The sequence below is a fragment of the Apus apus genome, chromosome 1 (genome assembly GCF_020740795.1).
Source record: "Apus apus isolate bApuApu2 chromosome 1, bApuApu2.pri.cur, whole genome shotgun sequence".
Classification (NCBI taxonomy): Eukaryota; Metazoa; Chordata; class Aves; order Apodiformes; family Apodidae; genus Apus; species Apus apus.
In genome coordinates, this window is record NC_067282.1 from 148,249,403 (window position 1) to 148,272,316 (window position 22,914).

General features: G+C 41.9%; 2 protein-coding genes across 3 annotated transcripts in view; one reads left to right on the forward strand and one right to left on the reverse strand.

The window, feature by feature from the left end:
* Nucleotides 1–9,627, reverse strand: part of NT5DC3 (5'-nucleotidase domain containing 3) — a 43,575-nt gene extending 33,948 nt beyond the window's left edge. Inside the window, exon 1 of one of the 2 annotated variants that reach the window (XM_051621244.1) lies at nucleotides 9,413–9,627. In XM_051621244.1, coding sequence (XP_051477204.1) covers nucleotides 9,413–9,623 — 211 coding nt within the window. In that variant the 5' untranslated portion in view covers nucleotides 9,624–9,627. Of the gene's footprint in view, nucleotides 1–2,645; nucleotides 2,716–9,412 lie in introns of those variants that run through there. The other variant, XM_051621260.1, reaches the window with a different exon arrangement.
* A 437-nt stretch (nucleotides 9,628–10,064) lies between these two features.
* On the forward strand, nucleotides 10,065–19,393 carry HSP90B1 (heat shock protein 90 beta family member 1). Its single transcript, XM_051618196.1, has 18 exons — nucleotides 10,065–10,177; nucleotides 10,694–10,793; nucleotides 11,426–11,567; nucleotides 11,647–11,763; nucleotides 12,136–12,467; nucleotides 13,308–13,419; nucleotides 13,903–14,019; nucleotides 14,600–14,716; nucleotides 15,326–15,463; nucleotides 15,565–15,642; nucleotides 15,727–15,792; nucleotides 16,074–16,343; nucleotides 16,574–16,819; nucleotides 17,102–17,238; nucleotides 17,643–17,721; nucleotides 17,817–17,972; nucleotides 18,470–18,568; nucleotides 19,139–19,393. The coding sequence occupies exons 1-18, from the start codon at nucleotides 10,129–10,131 to the stop codon at nucleotides 19,166–19,168; spliced, it is 2,385 nt and encodes a 794-aa protein (XP_051474156.1). The 5' UTR covers nucleotides 10,065–10,128; the 3' UTR covers nucleotides 19,169–19,393.
* Nucleotides 19,394–22,914: the final 3,521 nt, after the last annotated feature.

The window sequence follows — 22,914 nt, forward strand, 5'->3', positions numbered from 1 at the left end:
ACATTAAACTATGACAGATCTTTGTCATTACAATATAACATACATCTTAGAGTGACAAAATTATGAAGACTTTAGAAGTTTGATCATGCACTTCTGAAATCAACAGAAGTTTTGCCTCTATTTCAGTGGGAATGAGCCTAGAGTCAATTACTATAGGCAATGTTTCCAGAACTGTTAAATGCTTAGCAGCTTTCACTTAATAACAACAACAATAAGGAACTGTTCTGTGCAGATTGAATTTGAAGTCCAGCTTAACGTTTGCTTTCATGTCCTGTTGAGCACTGATATCTTGAAAATCTGGATGCCTATTGATAGATCTAAATTCAGATAATGGATCCCTTTGAAATTCTGCTCTAAGATGTACAGTAAAGCCTGTTACAGCCTATTAACATACCATTCTTCAAACACAGGATACTCAGAAAAATCTAAAGCCATAGACAGACACATTTGCTCTTAAAAATTTACTGCCAATCCTTTCAAAAACTTCTTAAGTTTCATCAGATTTATAATTTCAGCACATCACCCACTGCATTCTGCTGCTTCTTTAAAACAATGGTATATTTAGCATAGCTATTAATAAAAGCTCACAGCAAGAAGCATTCACTTCTTTAAAAGTCTCTAGGTCTTGTAGCTGGAGAACTTCTAAATCATTTGGTACAAAACTATTACAATAGGTTTCAGCATGTCTCTTCTGACTGTCCCTGTCTCTTGGGAGAACACAGAAGATTCACCCCCACCCCATAGCTATGAGACTAACTCAAACATTACACCATTTTATTTTACACAGCATCTTGTCAGATCTAAAGTCTATTTTTCTATTCTGAATTATATTACTGCCTGCTTTCTTTACATAATCATTCCGACAGGTATTTCATTATCTATTATCTTTTTTTATATAAGCAGAATGACTGGAGGGGTAGAGGGAGCATGATTAAATGAAATTCTCAAAACTGCTCCTTTATATTCAACCCTCCAAGTCCTTCTCATATCTCTGGATAAATAACATAGAGGTATAACAGCTTTATTGTAGCATCCATCAGTATCAGATCGCTCACAATTACCTGCGACTCAAAGAAAAACTGCACAGTTTTTCCATCTGTCATAGTAGCTCTCATACATTCTAAAAATCAGTTTGCTTTCAGAAGTACTGAGAGTTACAACTACATGCTGACTTACTACCTTTTGGTAAAAAACAGCTTAGAAAAACAACCCCCTCAACAACAAACCTTTTTTAAACTTTTATTAAACTCATAGCTATGTAAGTCTAAGCACCACTGTATCCTACAGCTGGGTTTGCACTGTCAACTCATCACCTAGCTCAGATACTCTCATCCTACCAACACCATTTATCTTAGAAGGTGCACCCTTTTTGGTGTTAAATATCCCATCCTACGTGACACAGAATATTAAAGAGATAAACAATCCTGGATTACATCTGCAGGACTCATATACTGGCAAGGAAACAATTTTAAACAGCCTTGCCACCAAATGAAACACACACTTTTCACAAAGGCTGAAAAAAATGCTCCTAACACATAAGGATAGTGAGGCAGCTACAGATGAAACACTCATACACCAAGAAATGGAACAGAGAGCCAAATGAGTTAGCACTTAAAATGACGGAGAAATGTCAGGCTAAAAGCACATAAAAAAACGTAGCTGGGCATGAAATCCTGATATTCATTCTTACTCCTATTAAAGCTGTTCCACTTTGCATGCAATAATTAAATCACTTGGCCCAGAAATAGAAAGGATGGTCTAACATCAAAGAAAAAAGCTGAAAAGAAGTTTTGTGCATAGTGTACTTAAGAAACCAAGTGCAGAAGAGTAACAGACTAGAGAAAAACAGTTCTGTCCTGATCAATACTTCATTTATTTTTCATTATATTATCCTGTAGCTCACTCACCAACCTGCTCAGCTTTCTGGCACTTTTACAGTGATGAAAATACAAGGGGTTGCCAGAGTGTACTGAATTCAGACCATAGTAGCAGTAAGAAAAGAGAGATTTCATACTTGTTTGCATAGCTAGAACATCTAAAAGTTGGGGTTTCTCACTACCCCCTAACTCAAAGCAGGAAATACCACTTCAGAGTCAAAACTCTAGGCAAAAAAAGAGGCTCCACCTATCTTCAACACCCCCAACCTTTTTCTTGTGCAAAACCTTTGCTATCATCTTTATCTATCCACACTTCCCAGACTTCAGCTGCCAGTGCTGCAGCTATGCACTGATATGGCACAGCTGTGTAACCTAGACCGTAGTCCTGCAAGAACAGCTGGGAGAAGCCTTAGCTGTGTCTCCACCCACACACCTCACACCTGTTGGCCTCCAAGTTGCACTTAAGCTCAGGCCTGTGCCTTAGTCTTCATATGGCCAGTACTCTAGGTATACCTGGGTTGGCCAAGGTGGTTTCCTGGCTAGAACCAGATCCACCTGGTCAATATGGACTATCATCATTCAAAGTCTAGTAAGGAAAAAAAAACACAAAAACAGTGGTCTCATCCTTAAAATGCATTTCACAGTGCTGATATAAGGATCTTCCTGAATTTTAAATATATTTGGACATAAAATTGGTACACAGGCTTTACATTGATATAAACCTGGATTTTACAAAACTAATTACAAAGAAATATATTTTTGCCTTACCCTGAAAAGCTCAAAGTTGTTTTTCTCTGTTTAATGTCCTTTCACTATGTATTTTCCAGGTATGTTAGTCTTGACCTAAAATATAAGAAAAAAAAAAAAAAAAGCCAGATATAACAAACAAATTACACCTCCAGCTATTCACTGAGATCCTGGCACTTGTTTCTCTACAGTCACCAGGTCTAGAGTTCATAGGCTCCTGCAGTTTATTTATCATGTCTGTGAATGGAGGAAGATGGAAGGTTTCTCCTGACACAAACAAATGTTGCTGAAAGGTTGTCAATTAACCTTCCCTGGCAGTGCTGGGAAGAGTGTCTTTCTGGGACACAAGAAGAGAGAGGTCATGACACATTTGCAAGGGGAGCAAGTTGTATAACCACCAAGAAAAAAAACAAACAATAAAAGGTTCCTTATTAAAAAGTTAGATAAATACTTTTTTAAATACATGCATGGGCACAATATATATACAAAGGGTAGATGAAAAAATATATTTGAGAAATGGCTCTTTCCAGTCTTAGTGTCTGTTTATGGGGATGAACACATAAAGGCAATGTGAAAATGAGAATGCAATTATTAAATACTTAAAAGTAGCAGGAACAATAAAGGTAAACCAGCCAAAAGTGGTTGAAGGTAAAGGCCTGGCAGAGGGGATCTCTTAACGGGACAAGCTCCAGGCAGGCCGCCAGGGCGAGCTCTCGCCCAGCAAATCCAGCCCCAGCCCTGCAGCTTCGCCGCTTCTGAGGCTGCTCCGGTCCTTCCCTCCTCCTGTGTTTCCCAGTAGTGGAGGGGAGGAAAAAAACCAAAACAAACCACACAAACACGTTATTTAACGCTTATTGCCTTCCTTCAAAGCTGTTTGTATCTTCCCACCTCGGTTCTTGAGCAAAATATAAGTTCCAGTGCAGAGAGATGGCGTTTCCCGAGGATACGTTCCGATCTAGACAGCTATCTTTGTGGACAGGGGCTCTACTCCGAAAGCTTTTAACATCCACTTGAGCGATAAGCAAGCTGGCTCAGCTGACAGGGACAAGCTGGAAGGTACACCGACACGTCTGGGCGACGCTATGCAAACAGTACGAACAGCCAGCAGCTCCCTCGGCTGCTCCACGCTCCCTGATTCCAGCTTAGCCCTGGTGACCTGTACCAGCCAAAGGTCTGACACCTCCGTATCTCAAGTGCTTCTGCTCCAGGGGTCCCCACTTGCCATCCTCGGGAAGAAGCACAAGTGATACTGTTTACACCACGGGTTTGCTGGGCCCATTCCACTGCAGGTGTTGCAAGCTCCTCTTTAGTTAACAAAGGCATGTCCTCTCCCACAAATAGAGTGTTTGACTATGACAGCTTTTTTCTCCTTCTCTATACTAACACTTCACCCCACCACAGGATGGGTCCATATGTTTAACATCAAAGATGTGAATGTTTTCACTGATTTTTAATTTAAATGCACGCTAAATCCAACCATGCACCTTGAGGCAGAAGCTGCTGTGAAACCAAAGGCTGCTTGTAGCAGATGCCACCACTTGTGCACGTGCTGTGGCCAGCCATTTCAAGGTAAGACTTTCTTCAGCCATGGAGAATCACAATTACAGATCAGTATAGGGCTTAACTATTTTGAGAAAGGTGATATTCCCTGTGATATGTGTTTTATTCTTTGCCACAGAAATATCTTGCTGCAGGTGCAGATTTCCAGTGATACTGAAACTTACAGAGGTTTTAGTATTTGAAGGATCAGGGAGGTTTTTACAATGATCAAAACATGCTTATTTTATCTGAACAGAGATTCTTCTTGTTAAAATTCTTCACCTTCACTTCATCCTTTATGCTAGGCTCCTTAAAACCCATTATCTCAATTTTTCTATTATAGGAATGCAGAGTATTAAATTTCAAGGGACAGCTTGCAGACTTCAAAAATACTTGGGGGGGGCGAACCTCACAGATTACTGACTTCTCACTAACCATGGCAGCTTCAGTGCAACCATCAGTCACAGCAGGTATGGGATAAAGCCCATTAAAGGCCAAATAATATCTGAAGAACAAGCACTTTCTTCCAAACTTAAAGCAGAGCAGAAGTAAAAATTAAAAATACTGGAAGTATGGCACTGATGTTTAAGTCAGTATTTAGCTTTTTTAAAAGGTTATTACAAATATAAAATAGCAAAAGATACAGATGAAGGGTTTTTCCTAATGCAATTTTGATGGTGGTATGAACAACAGTCTTAATGGTGAAAGAAACATTTATACCAAAAGTGCTTGCTGAAGGAGCAACTTAGACCCCCATCCTTTAGATTTTTAAACACCAGCTCTGACCACGTGTGTAGTGTGAATTTTTCATCAAGCCTTTCATGTCAGTATAAGCACTATGTTTCTTGCAAGTGTAGTGTCTGCAAAGTCAGGCATTTCAGACCAAGTTCCTACAAGATGCTTTGGACTTCCTGGAAATTCCTGAACCTTAAATTCACTTCTGGTTCCCTCTTCAGATATATGGGTCCAAAATTGCTGTCACCAAAATGCTTCTCCAGCAGTTACCTAACCTTGAAACCACAAATGCTCTGTCAGCATCTCAGTTTGTGTCCTGAAGTTTCCCAAGCACTCACAGCCTCTTTTCTGCTACTGCAGATGCTTATTGTGCCAAGTACTGATGAACGTAGCTCATTTCTGACCTTCACAAAACAAACTTCCCACCATCTTTCATGCCAGAGTGATTTTGGTCCAGAAAGGAAATCTAGAACTTAATAGATCAAGATTCAAAAAAAGGTGGAGCCTGCTGCCTTCCTTCAAAAAACAGCTGGTATCCATACTATTCATCCTGGTTTTATTCAGCTACTCAGTGATTAAAATACTAATCCAAGCTGAGAGAAACTTCTGTTTGATTTGTTCTCCACTTTAGACTATTTGCTCTTCTATCTCTCACCGCTCTGAACAGTCATCTAAAAATGGTGGGGAAAAGGAAGAAAAACTTGAAAACATGCAACACATTTCACTGCAGTTGTTACACTTCTAGGGATGAATGATGAAGGATTGATTTGACTGAACATTATAGTGCCCAAGGCTCCGTGTGGATCTGGTTCTGACTGTGTTCTACACCCACTGCATTCAGGTCCCTAGGCATTCCAATTATTAAAGCTGATTAAGATCTTACAAAAAATCTGTAGTTCCTAAGAATGGCCATCTCGGATCAACCCAGTATCTTGTCTCCAGCACTGGCCAACTGTGGATGCCCTGGCAAGAACAGAGGACAAGAGGAGAACAAATCACTAAAAGCCCAGACTCTTCCTTCTCTTCTTGCTTAGTTCACTATTCATCTACTAAATTAACTGCATCCCAGGCTCAGCTCACCACCATCAAAATCAGAATGTCAGCACCTACTAGCCATAAACTCCTGCTCTTTACCATGCTCTAGTCAGGTGCATCCTCAACCTCATAAAAGCTGATTTAAGTACAGAGTATTTTGCTGGGCTACAGGGTTAAATCAGCTCAGGAAAGAGTCTGACACACTGCTACTGCAGTATGAGGAGGACTTTATTACAGATGGAGCCCAGAAAGATTAGCTGGCTAATTTAGCTGGTTAAATCAAATACCCAGAGTCAGATCGTATGAACTCCTCCCAGTTCATCTCTACAGCTATTTCTGGCAAGGGAACACTCCTGTTAGTTACAATTAACCATTGGAATCATGTGGCATGTGGCATGCATCAGTGAGCCGACTTCCCAGTGGACACATGGGGAATATTTAATGGCTTCACAGAAGCCTTCAATGTAGCTAAATCCCCATGCTGAAGAACTATTACCTCAACAGTTACAGCTTTTCTTTGGTATCAAACCCTGGAAGGTGATAGGATTGGAATGGCAGCAGTAGTCAGTGCAACTAAGATTAAGTTTTTTTAAGCGGAAATTAAGCTAAAATTAAATAAATCTTAAGTGGAAATTCTACTCAGCTTTGCTTAAAACATTGTCAGTGGCATTTCATAATATGTTCATAGCTTTAAAACAGATAAAGTATTTTTAGAAGTTTAATATTTTTTTCCAATTGCCAGCCTCCTTGGAAAGAGATCAAAGTTTCTTTGTGAGAGTGTAAGTACTCAGCTGCCTCACTCTTGCCTATCAGTTTTATCCTGGGTAATCCAGCTGGGCTTTCATGAAAGCAAACATTATAATCTATATAAAGCAAACAAATGTGCTAACCACACTGCACTTCTTACTAGCCTGACCTCTAAATTCAAAGCACAAAACACAGGTTTATAGGGTTTCATATCTCCTCAAAACCAACATTCTGCTTGCAAAGTAACCCATAAAATTTGTATTCCACCAAACTTAATCTAAAATCTCTGTTGGTTTAGCATAGTCAATAACAGAATTGGTTTGCATTCCTACTATTTCAGTTACATTTTCCTGCTGCCAGCAAAATGACTGCTGAAACAGAACAGCCATAAAAACCTGCTAATGCAAGAATCTACAAGACAGAGGTAAGCTTAGTCTGTGAATCCCTCTGTCCCTCAAATGCCTATTCATAGTCATACAGCAACATATGTCACTGTAGGAATTATACAGACATAATTAGGAAAGCAAATCTTGAAATGGCTTGTAGGTAAGTTTTAGAAAAAGACAAACTTTCTCTGCTTAGACTCCTAAATTACAAAATTGTATTTCCATTTAAGTAAGGCTACTCTCTGGAAAATAATCCTCTGAGTTCACGTAAGTCTCCACAAAAACCTGACAGACGGTCATTTACTTACAACCCTGACACTGACCTTTCCTGCTTATTTTTCAGTCATTGCCACACATGTTTTGGAAGAGTACTTTTTATTTCTCTTATACTTTGTGATCAGTGAAGCAGCCGCTTCTGAAGACCAGCTATTGAAACACAGAAAAGATTATTATTATTCTCAAATGGGTCATGATTGAATCTTGACTTCATTAAGAAGAACCTAAAGATGGGCATTATTTACTGCAATACAGGGGCTCCTTTCCAATTGTATAAACTTTAATGATCAGTAGAACAAAAAGTTACAACACTGAGTTTTGTGGGGAAAAAAAAAATCAATCTGGCCCGTTGTATAACTAAAGATGATAAGCTTATTTTGCCTGGACTTTCAGCTACTGATAGACTAACTTCAGTGTTTGTCAAGTTGTAAACACAGTGAGGGGGGTTATTTAATTGTTTGTATTGAACATCTCAAATCAATAGTTTTTAAAGACATTCCCTTTCAAGTACAGAGTGCATTAAAGCATTGCTTTCCAGGTTTGTCCTCTTCCCCAACCTAACGTCGAACATGTGTAAGATAAAACAGATGACTGGCACAGGAAAACCAGGGCAGAGTTTTTCAGGAAAGCAAGGGAGAAGGTGTCCCTAAGGTATTTCAAGTATCTTATTAACATACAAAATAAATATATTATATTTAATCACTTGTCAGTTTTCACAACTTAAAAACCTGGAATTGTTAACACTGCAGAATTGGCACACAGCATGTTTCACTTTACAAACTGCAATCCCTGCAAGGGACATTGATAAATGATGGGAACATCCCACCTCCTGAGCATCAGGCCAATCTTCTGCTGTTCCACAGATACTAGCTCCTTTTCACACTGACCTTCCCTGACAGGGGCACTGAAGGAGTCCTTAGTGTGAGCATTCCTTGCTCTCCTCATACTAGAGGTGCATGGGCGCAGCTGAAGCAGCTGCTGGAGGCCCCACTCCTCAAGGGAAAAGGAAGGACTGCTAAGGGATAAACAACAGCCTCAAGAGTAGGGTAAGGGTTGCTAATAAGCTCACTGGAGGATGCTCATCCTGATGAGCACTGGAACCTGGGAAAACACAGAGACCTGCTAAGCATCCAGCTTGCTTTATTCTTCATCAACGCTGACAGTCCCCATGATGTCAGTTATCAATGGAAGTCATTAAAATTGTGGGGGAAAAAAATCACATTTGGGGAAAAATCACAAAAAAGAAAACAAAAGAAGACATGCAGACTTGTTAGCAGTGAAACAGTAAGAATCACAGAAACCCAGATTCCACTTAAGAGAAAAACATGCCCCAAGTAGTCCACAGCCCACCCTTGCAACAGGCCTGCAGGACACTGGCTAGGCAGACCACAGGGATGGAAAGGAGCACTCCCACAGCTTATCTTGGTTACAGCCCTGAGCACTAGGTAGAACACACCGAGTAACTGGATTCACCATGTTAACGTACCATTAATACATTAATTAATGTGCTATTAGTATGCAAAAACACCCACCCTCGGGCTAGAGGGACCCCCACCAGCAACGCTGCCCTCACTGCTGGAGCAGCCAAGTGACATCTCTCAGCATCGCCACTTGGAACGGAAGCGAGCAATTAGCTGGCCAATCGTGCGTGCTTTTGGGCATAAAAGCAGCCCTTGAGTTCCAGGAAGCTGAGCCTCCTTTGCGGAATACCGCCCTGCTCCCTCTTCTGCGTAGACCTGGGTATTAAAGCAACTATCTCGGCTCTGTGTGTGGATCGGCCTCTCACACACCGGGTGACGGACCCCGCTTTGCGGACATCACCCGCAGACGAGGCGACGCGGCGGCTCTGCTGAGGCCAGCCAGCCTCCCTCCCTCCCTCCCTCGGCGCCGAGCCCCGGGGGACAAGCAGAGGGCAGGCCCCTCGGGCCCTCAGCACCTGCCGGCGGGGCGGCCCCTGTCATGGCGCCCCCTCCCTCCCCGCGCCCCGCGGCACGGCCCGCCCGGACTACAGCTCCCGGCATGCAACGCGGCGCAGGGCGCATGCGCGCCCCGCCGGCCCCGCACCCCTACCTCTCCACGGGAGGCCACCCACCGGGCCTAGCGGGAGCGGCCCGGCATCGCCGCCCCTCCGCCGCCGGCTGCGGGCCGGGCCCGCCGCTGCTCCCGTCGCGCTGCTCGTGGTCACCCGCGGTCTGTAACTTTTTGCTCGCTCTTTGGTACCCGGGGCGCCACGACCGGAAGCGCCTGTTACCATCGCAACCGCCTCCTCCCCGGTAAACATCCCGCGTGCCCCCGGAAGCGGTCGGCGCTGGCCTCCCATGGGGAGAGTGTCCCGCTCCGTCCCGGGCGCCGGCCCGGCTGTGGCAGCCAGCGCATCCTCGGCGCTGCACGTTAACGGCTCGTTCGTTAAAAAGTAGCGCCAGGCCGGGCCGGTTGTATCCCTCCGCCACACCATTGGCCCAGCGCCCTGCCGCCCGGCCAATCGGCGCCGGCCACGCTCCGTCCGCAGGCAACCGCACATGGAAAGCCGTGATTGGCGGCCGTCGCTGCGGGCCCCTCCCCCCCAGGCTTCCCATTGGCTGCGTGTTTGGCGTGGTGCGCTCCGATTGGCCAGTGGCGATCCGGCTCCCCCCCACCCCCCCCTGCCGCCCGGCTTGATAAGGCCGAGGGGGAGGGCCGCGGCCGCTCCAGCGCGCTCGGCGGCGGCGGCGGGGGCTGCGCGGGCTCGGGGCGCGGGGCAGGGGCGCCGGGGGCTGTTCTCGTCTGCAACCGCGGCCCGCGTCGCCATGAAGTCTGTCTGGGGGCTCGCGCTGGCGTGCACGCTGCTGCTGGCCGGTGAGTGCTTGACGGCTTCCAGAAGCTTCTGCTGGGGGGGGGTTGGGGGGGTTGGGGAGGGGAAGGCGGGGGTCTCGGCCAGAGCTCCCCTCTCTCCCCTTCCCTCTCTCCCCTTCCCTCTGCTTTGCCCGTCCCTTTGCTTGAATAAGGGGCTGGGAGGCCGACGGGAAGCGAGGTGGGACCCTCGGTGTCTGAGGGGGTGAGGGGACCCCTCAGTCACCCCCGCCTTTCTCCCGGTGGGCGGGCGCACCGGGCGGTGGGGGGGAGCGGTGTCCCCGGGCCCCCCGCCGCGGGGGGAGGGGGCCGCCGCTGCTGATGCGGCTCATGCGCCCTGAGGGCCGGGGGCGGGGAGGGTCCGTTCCCTTCCCCCATCGCTGATGCCTTTGGTTGGGCTGAACCTTCCTCGGGGAGGAAGGTTGGAGAATCGGAGCTGAGCCTAAAACCGTGAGGAGAGATACGCGGAGAACGTGGGTGGTGGGGATTTGGCTCAGCCCCTTGCGTTCCTTGTTTTCCCAGTATCGGTTAGAGCGGATGAGGTGGATGTGGATGGCACCGTGGAAGATGACTTGGGTAAAAGCAGAGAAGGATCTCGAACAGATGATGAAGTTGTGCAGAGGTTAGTACCTAGGGTTCTGGCTAAGTTACTTCTGAAACATGAAGGCTTTTTCTTCCTTTTCAATTGTCAGAACATTAGTAACGTCTAAAATCCCAGAAGTGGAGGGACACACCATTCAAAAGAGAGCTCTGGGTAGCTGAGTGACATAAAATATTTCTGGAAAAGACTGTTTTCCTTCTAAACGGAAGCGAGCCTGAGAGCTTGCATTCAGAAATACTTAGCTTCTTTTTCTTTGATACTAATAGCTGTATGAAACCAAACAAATTTACTCTTGTACGTGGTAAATGGTGTCACTTCATTGCCTACTCATTAAATGGTTCTGTGCCTATGAACTGCCTCCTCTCCTGTGAGGTGTACCACACGTCACTGGTTTTAACATACCCGTATTCCTTGAATTTCTGTTTAGGAAAAAACAACTTTTAGATCATAGTTACGCAGTTGAGGATAACTAGTCTTGCATATATCTCATTTGATTGTGGAATTTTAGGGCTGTGTCTCTGATTTAGGATGTTACTGTTGTTCTAACTAGACTGTTTCTAACTATTTTAACTATTACTACTGTTGCTAGACAACAAAATTGGTGATACTGTACATGGACAAGACTGCTTGACAGGTTTTTGTTGCCCTAACAGAGAGGAAGAAGCTATCCAGCTAGATGGCCTAAATGCATCCCAGATCAAAGAAATCAGAGAAAAATCTGAGAAGTTTGCATTTCAAGCAGAAGTGAACAGAATGATGAAACTTATTATCAATTCTTTATATAAAAATAAAGAGGTTGGTGCCTGTATCAGTAGAACACATTAGAATTGTTTGTGTGTTTTCTGCAATTCCTGATGACTGGTTTCTATTTCAGATTTTCCTGAGGGAACTTATTTCAAATGCTTCGGATGCTTTAGATAAGATTCGCTTAATATCCTTAACTGATGAAAATGCTCTTGCTGGTAATGAGGAACTTACAGTCAAAATCAAGGTAAGAATAATTGAGTACCATTATTTTTACTGAGGAGCAGTAGGAGGAATGAAAAAAGAAGATGGTGTATCATTGAATCTAAATTTTTTGCTTAATACTGATGCAAATACAAACTAGGACCACATCAGGTTCCTTACAACAAGGACTACTCTTAATGGTGAAAATATATTTCTAGTTCTGTGAAGAATAACTGATATGTTGAAATGCTTTGAAGGTAGGTCACTCCTGGAGTCAGTGGAAATTTCATTTATTGTAGCCAGGCGTGTTTGGTTTTGAATAGCTGCTGCTCACTACTTTTCTGTGACAATGAGTTACATAAGAAGATTCAAAGTGATGAACTGCATCTTTCTTTTTTTTTTTTTTTTTTTTCAGTGTGATAAAGAGAAGAACATGCTTCATGTTACAGATACGGGTATTGGCATGACAAAAGAAGAGTTAGTTAAAAACCTGGGTACCATTGCAAAGTCTGGTACAAGTGAATTCTTAAACAAGATGACCGAAATGCAGGATGATAGCCAGTCAACATCTGAGTTAATCGGCCAGTTTGGTGTTGGCTTTTATTCTGCTTTCTTAGTAGCAGACAGGGTCATTGTCACATCAAAACACAACAATGATACTCAACATATTTGGGAGTCAGATTCAAATGAATTCTCTGTGATTGATGATCCAAGAGGAAACACCTTAGGACGTGGCACAACCATAACGTAAGTATTAAGTTTCTTTTGAGTTTGAAAGAAAAAAAGTTGTGTGGGTACACCCTGCTCATTGGAATATTTGGATGACTTCAGCACTGCAACTTGTATATTGTTTGGTTCCTGCAATAGAACTTTTTTTCAGTTTAATAGAAACATGAAAACTGTTAATTGTATCCAAAATAAATGTGAAGTCGTCATGTAGTTTGCATCACATTCCATTAGATGAACTAAGAAAACCATGAGTGTCTTGACAGCTTGTTGGAATTGGTGTAATTCCAGACAGTTCAGCCACCTGCAAACTTAATCAGTTCCTCAAACACAGTTGTGGCCCATCAAAACCTGTACAAGGGCTGTTGGAAACTGGCTGCTCTTCCTATACCAGTGAGACTGGTCTGATGTAGATCTCAAACTTAAGAGGTAGTTTGAGAGTCCTATTGTCATGGCTTTCATATGCAGACAAATTTATTTTGCATGGGTTTAGACAACTTCTTCCTGAAGGAAGCCACTTAGCATGAGCAGATTAATCTCAGTGGAGTAGTTCCAAGTAAAGCTTGTGAGACTGCATCTGGATCCTGATGAGTATTAATATTACTTGAGGTTTTCATTTAGACTTCTGGATGTTGTGTTCTGCCCTTGTTATTGAAAACAATTACCCCTTCTTTCTCACTGTACCAGTTTCGTAGGGATTGTATTTTTAAGAAATATTTTCAGCTGAGCTAAGAACAGCTCACTTGCATAACTTTGCATTGCTATAACTGCAACAGTAGGAAAAAGCATAATCTCATGTAAAACTACTTTTAAAAGCTCACCAAGTGCTTTGATTCAATTCTTTTTTTCTTTTCTTTTTAGGCTTGTCTTGAAGGAGGAAGCATCTGATTATCTTGAGCTGGATACTGTTAAAAACCTAGTAAAGAAATACTCGCAGTTCATAAATTTCCCCATATATGTGTGGAGCAGCAAGGTAAGTATATTTAACGGAGCATTGCACACCATGAACCAAGACTGCACTAATTTTTAAGGAAGATCTTCCTTCCACTTGCTTTGGTAGGTGGAAGCTTTGGCAGGGCCATGGTTAGGTTGCCTTCTGAAAACAGAGCAGTGTCAACTGTTAGGCCTGTTCTTCTGATGTGTTCTTGGTGTAGCACAAATGTAAATTCATCCAAGTCTCTGATTAGCCTTACGTGTAAAGCCATGGAAAAACTTAGATTTGAGCACAGTGATCTCCCAGTGTATTGAAAGGAAGCATGTATTTGTGAAAAATGCAACCAAAAAAAACATAGCTGCCTAAAGAGAAATGCTTGGAATAGGCAAATAGCACAAGTTAAACTAGTGTTCTGAGAGATGCAACTGAGAGTACTAGAATATACCTGGTAGGAAGCCAAGCAGTCCAAGTTCCCAGTTTCAGTTGTCTCTTTCAAGTCCCTGCTTTAAATTGACTCTTCAGACAGAAACTGTTGAAGAACCCATTGAAGAGGAGGAAGCTAAGGAGAAAGAAGAAACAGATGATGATGAAGCTGCAGTTGAAGAAGAGGAGGAAGAAAAGAAACCAAAAACTAAGAAGGTAAGCTTTGTCAGACTTGAGCTTTTGTAACCCATGTCAGATAGTTCAGCAGTTTCCATAGACAGCCTTCCAGAAGTGCAGTTCAGTAGACTGTGTGTACTTTCTAACAGCAGTCTTGTTTAAGTGCAGTTAGAATCTTGTCAGGATAGAAGATTGTAAACAAAACTGACTTGGTTGAAATCAGTTGACCTTGTGATGCAGTCATTCCAGAATTAATTATAAATATTTGAGTGAACTGTTTGAAATGGTAGTTGACTTCAGAAATTTGACACTGTTGTGTCTCTTAAATTTAGTATACTCTGCTAGAAAGCTTTTGTTTGAATGGCAGTAGAACAGAAATACTGATACTCAGTGAAGGTGTTAAATGTACTTAGGATGCACTGTAGTGTGGGCTTACGTTTTGTTCTTGTGTATACTTCAGTTAGAATACCCAAGCCTTTGCATTATTTATTTTGTAGACTAGAAAGAGCATGTATCTTTGGAATGCTTTTTCCATGACTTGGCCTCAGTGGAGTTTCTTTAACTGACTTAATCTGAAGCAAAGAATGAGTCTCTTACACTATGGTGTTTACATTTCTAGGTTGAAAAGACTGTGTGGGATTGGGAGCTCATGAATGACATAAAACCAATCTGGCAGAGACCATCTAAAGAAGTTGAAGAAGATGAATACAAAGCTTTTTACAAAACCTTTTCCAAGGTAAGCTCTAAGCTTCAAGATTGTTCTAAAGCAAGAAGGTTGCTGTAGTATCTCTTGCTGCATAAACTAAACTTAGGATGGGCTATTTCAGAAGAATTAATTAATTGCTGTCAGGAGAAGAGACTGGATTGCAGAGAGCCTACAATGTGTGTAGCATCTCAATTAGGAACCATTATTTTTTCCAGAGAGAAGGTACTGCCACCCAAGTGATGGGTGGCCTTTATTTCAGAAGTAATATGTTCCAGATCATACAGAGCTTCCTAATGTGTTTAAATGCGTATTGACAGGGAAATTTTTAGTTAGTCTGAGTGAGACTGGTGGTGCTTACCTGGTGGAAGAAAGCAAAACACAGCTTTCTGGAAACAATGTTGCCTTTACATGTAAATACAGTGTAATGGTTATTTGGGAGTCTTCTACTGTGCTGTAATAATACGGAATTGGCAACTTTTTGGTGGTTGGCTTATAAAATAATGTAAATAAGCCTCTAAGAGGGTTACTTCTGTATGTAATAAATAATTGTACTTATTTGGCAAACTCATGGTTTTACAGGAAATGTATTAACTCCCCAGTATTTTCCCCATATCAATTAAAAGAACTTGCTCTTTACAGGAACACGATGACCCAATGGCTTACATCCACTTCACTGCTGAAGGAGAAGTAACTTTCAAATCCATCTTGTTTGTTCCTAATTCTGCTCCACGTGGCCTGTTTGATGAATATGGATCCAAAAAAAGTGATTTCATTAAGGTAGGACAAGCAAGTGTGTGGTTATGGATTCCTGTCTTAACAAAAAAAACCACAACAAAATATAAACCATAATCAAACTCTTATTTTCTCTTGTAATTCAGCTGTACGTTCGAAGAGTGTTCATCACTGATGACTTCCATGACATGATGCCCAAATACCTTAACTTTGTTAAGGGTGTTGTAAGTATAAGTCTTACTTGCCATGGACTTGTTTCTTCAAATACTATTGATGGCTATACTTAAAGATGCTCTTTTCTCTATTAGGTGGATTCTGATGATCTTCCTTTGAATGTATCTCGTGAAACACTTCAACAACATAAATTGTTAAAGGTGAGGTAATTGATCTTAAATCCCTGCATTTTTAATAGAGGACTTTTTCAAACCAAATACATGACCGTAGCACAATTTAGAAGAAAAAATAATTTTGTTAACTTCACATAAGGATTGTGATATTAGAAAGTACAGGAAGTGCAAGCATTGCGGTTCTCAGATAACCTCTCTTCACTTGATATTGGGGACAATAAGTGTCTTGAATCCAGCCTTTGTAGTGGAGTTCATTTGAGGGTTCTTGAAATGCTTATTCTTACGAACTGATATTGCTGCTTTTTTAGGTCATCAGAAAGAAACTTGTTCGCAAAACTCTTGACATGATCAAGAAAATTGCAGAAGAAAAGTACAATGACACATTCTGGAAAGAGTTTGGTACCAATGTAAAGCTTGGAGTTATTGAAGATCACTCCAATCGTACACGACTGGCTAAACTTCTTCGTTTCCAGTCTTCTCATCATGAAAGTAACCTTACAAGCCTTGACCAGTACGTGGAAAGAATGAAAGAGAAGCAAGACAAGATTTATTTCATGGCAGGTGCCAGCAGAAAGGAGGTACGTGAGCATGGAAGAGGGAGGGAAGGGGAGAAAATATAGCTCCTAGTTATAGTACCGTAAGTATGATGAACTGATATATTTGCTGTAAATGTGGAGACTATATGCTTATACTACTACTGCAGTTTGACTTTCTTTGTACCACCATTTGTAAAATAATTGTACAGGTTTCAGTGGCTGTTGGTACTCATGCAATTATACTGGAATCCTGGTATGTTTTGTCATCTTAGGCGGAGTCCTCACCATTTGTTGAACGCCTCCTGAAAAAGGGCTATGAAGTGATCTATCTGACTGAACCTGTAGATGAATACTGCATTCAGGCTCTGCCAGAGTTTGATGGCAAGAGGTTTCAGAATGTAGCAAAAGAAGGAGTTAAGTTTGAAGAAAGTGAGAAGTCTAAGGAGAGTCGGGAGGCCTTGGAAAAGGAATTTGAACCACTTTTAAATTGGATGAAAGACAAAGCTCTAAAAGACAAGGTAAAATGTTATGCTATATGTAATGTTTGATTGCAAATGTTACTGTACTTGTTACAATGCACTTGGCAGATCACTTGAGCATAAATAGCTTCTCTGTCTTACGGATAAATAAACATGTTGTTAAATACCTTTATTTCAGAAAAATGAGTTAGATTATCACCTTTGAGCTTTCAGAAAATATTGAAGTTATCAAATTATAGGAAAATCCATTGTTACTTTGTTTGCTGTTTAAGCTATTAGGTCTGGAAACTAATGTTAAAGGCTTTAACTTTTTTCCTTCAGATCGAAAAAGCTGTGCTGTCCCAACGTTTAACACAGTCTCCGTGTGCTCTTGTGGCTAGTCAGTATGGATGGTCTGGCAACATGGAAAGAATCATGAAAGCTCAGGCTTACCAAACTGGGAAGGATATATCTACAAAGTAAGCCTTTACTTCCATACCAGCAGACTTGAAGTGTAGTTGATGGCCTCCCTTGCTCCATGTGGGAACACCAAGTTTTCCTCTGGTCCAGGCAATACTTAGTATCTTTTAGGTCACAACCATTTTGCAGTCTCCACTGTAGTCTTAAATAGTTATTTCAAAGCTCAGTGTATAAATTTTTGCCTGGTAAGACTCAGCAGTGGTATTTGCTATCAGTCATTTGGTGACAAGAAAGGACGAACTGTTTTAGTAACTTGAATATTTTTTAGAGTTCAGCTAATAGTAAAGTGGATCTGGGGAAGGAATAAACTTTTCACTGCAGCTTTAGTCAGTACCTATGGGTCTAAAGATGTAGCTCTGTCCTGTACTTCAAAACTTAGTGATGTAATTTCTATTCTTTTCAGTTACTATGCTAGCCAAAAGAAGACATTTGAAATTAATCCCAGGCATCCACTGATCAAGGACATGCTGAGGCGAGTCAAGGTAAACAAGTAACAGTGGAGAAATACTGACTTCTTGTCCACATAACAACCTAGTTAACAGTTATTTTTTTATTATTTAATGCTCTTCCACATTAGGAAAATGAAGATGACAAAACAGTTTCAGATCTTGCAGTGGTCTTGTTTGAAACTGCAACTTTGAGATCAGGATATATGCTACCAGACACTAAGGAATATGGAGACAGAATAGAAAGGATGCTTCGTTTAAGTTTAAATGTTGACCTGGATGCAAAGGTTAGTCTGCCTTCAGCTTGGGACTGATAATTTACTTGCTGCTGCTGCTTCTTCAAAAGCAGATACTTGATAGACTTGCATGAAATGAAATGTATCCAGCTTCCTATGCTTGGCCACCAGGAGACCCATTCAAATACCTGGGGGGGAAACTGATGAGTTGGTGTTTGATGTTCATGTGCTCCCTTCTACTCTTCAACTAAGTGGTGGTTCTGTGGGAGTAAATTAGGGTCCAAATGAATGTGTCTATTTCATTACTAGAGAAAAATCATAAGTAGAGAAATAGTTTTCATAAGGCTGTGCAAGAACTTATGCTGGGTATCTTGACAGAGGAGGTGTGATAGTGTGTTAATGCTAAACAAAGCTTGCTTACTCCATTAAGTAGCTTGGGGCAAGTGTTAGGAACTCCTAGTGAATACTTCTGTAGCCTGTAGTTTGCTAGTCCACAACTAGTAAACATCCTAAGCAAACAAAGGAGTTTGCTTGTGACCTTCCTACAGGTGGAGGAGGAACCTGAAGAGCCTGAAGATGCAGCTGAGGAGGCAGAGCAAGATGAAGAAGAGGTGGATGCTGATGCAGAAGACAGTGAAACACAGAAGGTAAGGGTCTCAAGTTTGATGCTTCTTAGCAATGCTTATGTGCAGTTCTGTCTGTGGTGGTCCCTGGCAACAAACTTGTTCACTTTGCCTTTCATGACACTAATTTTTATTATGAGGTTTTCCAAGCTTTTCTTGGAGGGGAAAAAAACTGCAGTATAAATGAGACTTCCTTATAAAACTACACTGTAAGAAGAAAACGGCTTGTGGGGAATAGCATCAACAAATTGGCAGGAGTATAATCTGAAATACTTGCAACAACACTACAGGCAGCAGTGCTACATCTAAATCTGCAGTCAAGTAAAATAGTGCTATTAACTGCCCTAATACTGTGCCTGAAAGGTTGCTTAGGAAGTATTAAAAATAAAATGCTAGGCTACATCTACTGCTAATGTTTGAGCAGACTAGAAAAAAGTTTATTCTTAATAGCAAAGCCTTAACTTGCCATCATTTGCTTCTGTTAGTACTTTGGAAATCATCAACAGAACTTAGGCACAGTTCTTCTGGGTCAGCTCTTGTAACCTTTTCCACTTTCAAAAATCAAGGTTCTGATTCTCTTTTTTGTCTTCACAGGAATCCACAGATGTGAAAGATGAACTGTAAGCTGCACTCAACTACCGTCCTGCATTGGGGGGTTATGAGGGAATGTGAATGAGATTTTTTTTTCCACTGTAAAATGTTGAGGGATGGTATGGGGTTTAAGGGTAAAGGAGGATTTTTTTTAAGTTCACTTTTCTAAAAACATTCCTCATGAATGTAAATTTGTATTATTTAACTGACTTGGTGTAAAATCTTGTCATGTACAAAATAAAATGTTTCCAAACACCACTAAGTCTACATTTTACATAGTAAGCTCAACTTGGGGGGGCTAGCACAAAGAAATGGAAGGATTGTCTGGAGTGTGCAGGTCCATTGTACAACAGGCAGTTTGCAGTCCTTGTGCCTTTCCACGCTGACACAGCCACACTTAACTGTGTAGTTTATGCCCGTGGTTGGATTTTGTGTTAAGAAACCTGCTGTGATCTTTAGCCAAAATATACCTGGTATCTGAGAGCTGTACTGGTCTTGCTGGTTAAAATAAGTATGCAAGAAGTCATGTATCTACTGCTGTCTCAGGAAAGATGAGATGGAGTATTTAAAAATAGCAGGGGAACGGATGCCCTGTCAGCTTGTGCTGGACTGTGTGACTTGACTTCCCTGGACAGAGTAGGCAGAAGTAGCTTTTACAGCTGAGATGAGGAAAAAAAAATTCCTTTCACTAAAGGTGTAAACAAAACCAGAAGCAGCTCACTGCCTGTGAGCTTTTACCATACTTCATGGTATTAAGGAACCCTGCCTTTATGTAGCTCTCTCAACAGCTACAGCCGTTGTGCTTTCTACAGTTTGGAAGGTAGAGCCCCATGTCTGTTGCAGTTACTCCTGAATGCTGTTGTTCCTAACCTTTTTCACTCTTGTTCTGTGTCTCTTTAGCATGGCAAAGCACTGTAAATACTTTAACTCAAGCTAAATCTGTTGACACCAAATGTAGACAGGTTCAACTGGAGCCACTGCTTTCTCTTCTATTAATTATGTAAGCTTTATGTGGTGTTTGGATGAAGTGCTACATTTTCTTACTAGTGCTGCTGCTTTGAAATGTCTTCATGGGGATGGTAGAAAGTGTTTACCCTGAAGACCTGGGGTTTTTTGCCATTTTGGAAGAAATACAGAGGAGTGGTTCTTCTATACAGTGACTCAGCTTCAGAACCATTCTTCTGTTTCAGTTAATGGAACTGTGAAGTTTTGAGGTTTTGCAACCTAAAGCAAAATAAACTGTTACCTAGTTCGGTGAGGGCACTAAACACTGACCTGAGGAACTTGATTTCCATTTACTTTTACCAGGCTGCTTCCACATTGCCCAAATACTGTTTCTATGTGATAAATACAAATGCCAGGGATCAGTGTGTGGTTATTGACTTAGGGTTCATACAGAGATGTTGCATTTATTGGAGTAGGCTGTTTAAGACTTTGAGCAATGGGAGCTTAGTTTTGTTTTGTTTTGTTTGGGTTTTTTTGAGGGAGTTCAGGGTTGGTTTGGGTTTTGCTCCCTGTAATAGTATCTCAAATGAACTGTAAGGGCCTTTTGTGATAAGAGTATGCTGCGTGGTCTAACCCTACAGTGTAGTTGAGCTACTAGCAGTATCAGTTGTAATAGCAGTCCATTGTTAGTAAGTTACTGATTTAGTACTTTCTAAAATATCACTTCTGGTAATAGACTCTGGAGCATATGATCAATACACACCCCAATACAGAATCTCTCCTTGACCCATCTTGAGTAGTAAATGTGGGCCGGGTCTACTGTGTGGTTAAGAGTGCTTCTGCAGCTAACACACTGGAGAGGAGTTACTGGAAGCAAAGGGGTGCTTGCTGGAGTATTCTTAATCTGTTAATTATGTGTGGATTTAGGCATCTTTGCTCTGTTACATGGCTGAAGTTCTCAGTACCTTGCCTGGTTTTAGGATTACACATACCTGATTAAATTTCAGAAATAATAAAGAGCACACTTGAGAGTCATGCTTTGTGCTGCTTCATCTGCCTCAGCTGAGGATACCATGTGCAATATAGCTGTGGTCCAGCTGCTTTCTCTACCCTGGAGTGACAAGTTTGTGCTATTAATAAGCACAGGATGTAGTTGTAAGCTTGCTTTTTTTGGGCTGGGGGGGAGGTGCCAGCTCTGTGAAGTAAAATAGTGTCAGTGCTGGAAGATGTCTCCCAGTTACACTGAGGATGTTTCTTTCAGTGCTGCACTCACACTGATTCTGGGGTGTAACCTCTGCTGTTAAAACCTGGAGTAGTGCCAGTTTTGCTGTTCCTAAATGTGTGCTAATGAGAACAGTTCCCTCAGTGCTAGAAAAGGCTGAGGTAAAACAGGTGCTCCCTGTTGCTCAGTTTCCATTAGCAGCAGGATACATTTAGAAATCCAAGTCAAATTAGTAACTTCCTTCTGCAGCCTTTAGATATGAATAGCCTTTAGAAAACAGGGAGAAACACATCTTGTAAGTCAGAAATCAACAACTTAACAACTGAGGTGATACCCTAATGAAGTGTGAGTAATGTCGAAAGGGCCAGGTGAATCATGGCTTTTTAAAGGGATAACTGAGACTGCTGCTCCTGCCCCAGTTAGAACAGGAACAAAATGTTTATCTTAGACTGAGGTGGAAGGTTGTCAGTTTCTACTTTCTTTAGGTAAAATGAAGGAAAAAAGTGCTTTCACTGAAACTGGAGCTAGAAAGATGTTCTCATTTATTTCATTTGGGGCTTAACATCTGATATTTACTTGAGGCTTTTCTTTACTGTTGTGGTTGATGAAGGTGTCTGAGATCTAGTGATACGAAGTACAGGCTGCAGCCTGAACAGCCACAAAGACACATAAGGGCAGGAGAGGATCTCACCCTGTCTCATCTGCTTCTCTTCATCAGCCAATAGCTGCAAAGCTGTGAGAGCAGGGACTATAAAATTTTCTTCCTAGGAAAACCATATGCAAGCATATTTGAAATAACAGCTTCACAGCTGAACAGATGTAAAAGTAGCATTTTCAGTGATTGGTTCTGGATCTCTGCTATTACAAGAGCTCTAAGTACTTTGCCAGTAGGAATTAGGGAGCTTTCTAATTCTCTAATGGCTTGCCTGTCAGGTTGTGTTTTTCTTGCCCAAGTTAAACCTGAGTGAGAACTGATGAAGCCCATGCTATCTCTGGGTGCCTTTCTCAAGGGAAAGCAATTCCCAACCTTCATATGCTTTACCGTGTACCACTAAAAAAGTCAGTTGCTGCATCATCTTTGAAGGATGTTGACTTAGTGTATCAAGTTCACAGTACAAGAATTTTGTGGCAATCCTATTGCAGGACTGAAAGGTACTTGTTAGTTCAGTTTTGTATATTTACAGCTCCCAAAAGTAGTGGTAAACAGAAGATGCCCAAATGGAGTACAAATGTACATCATTTCAGAGTAAACTGTATGCATTTGTCCTGTTTTCATAGAACCACAGAATTGTTCTGGTTGGAAAAGACCTTTAAGATCAAGTCCAACTGTTACCCCAGCACTGCCAAGTCCACCCCTAAACCATGTCCCCAAGTATCACATCTACACATCTCTGGTTGCCCTGGCAACCAGATATGAATATGGGCTTGGGGAACACATGCTAGAGAGCAGCCCTGTGGAAAAAGACCTGGGGGTACTAGTGGATCAAAAGCTGGACATAAGCCACCAAAGTGCAGTTGCAGCCCAGAAGGCCAACAGTATCCCGGGCTGCATCAAAAGAAGTGTGGTGAGCAGGGCAAGAGAGGTGATTCTGCCCTGGTGAGACCTCACCTG

Excerpts from the sequence above, each read along its gene's own strand:
- HSP90B1 (XM_051618196.1), top strand. The coding sequence starts at position 10,129 with ATGAAGTCTGTCTGGGGGCTCGCGCTGGCGTGCACGCTGCTGCTGGCC. Across the intron at positions 10,178-10,693 it reads GTGCACGCTGCTGCTGGCCG|TATCGGTTAGAGCGGATGAG; the intron begins GTGAGTGCTTGA and ends TTGTTTTCCCAG. Across the intron at positions 15,643-15,726 it reads TTAACTTTGTTAAGGGTGTT|GTGGATTCTGATGATCTTCC; the intron begins GTAAGTATAAGT and ends TTTCTCTATTAG.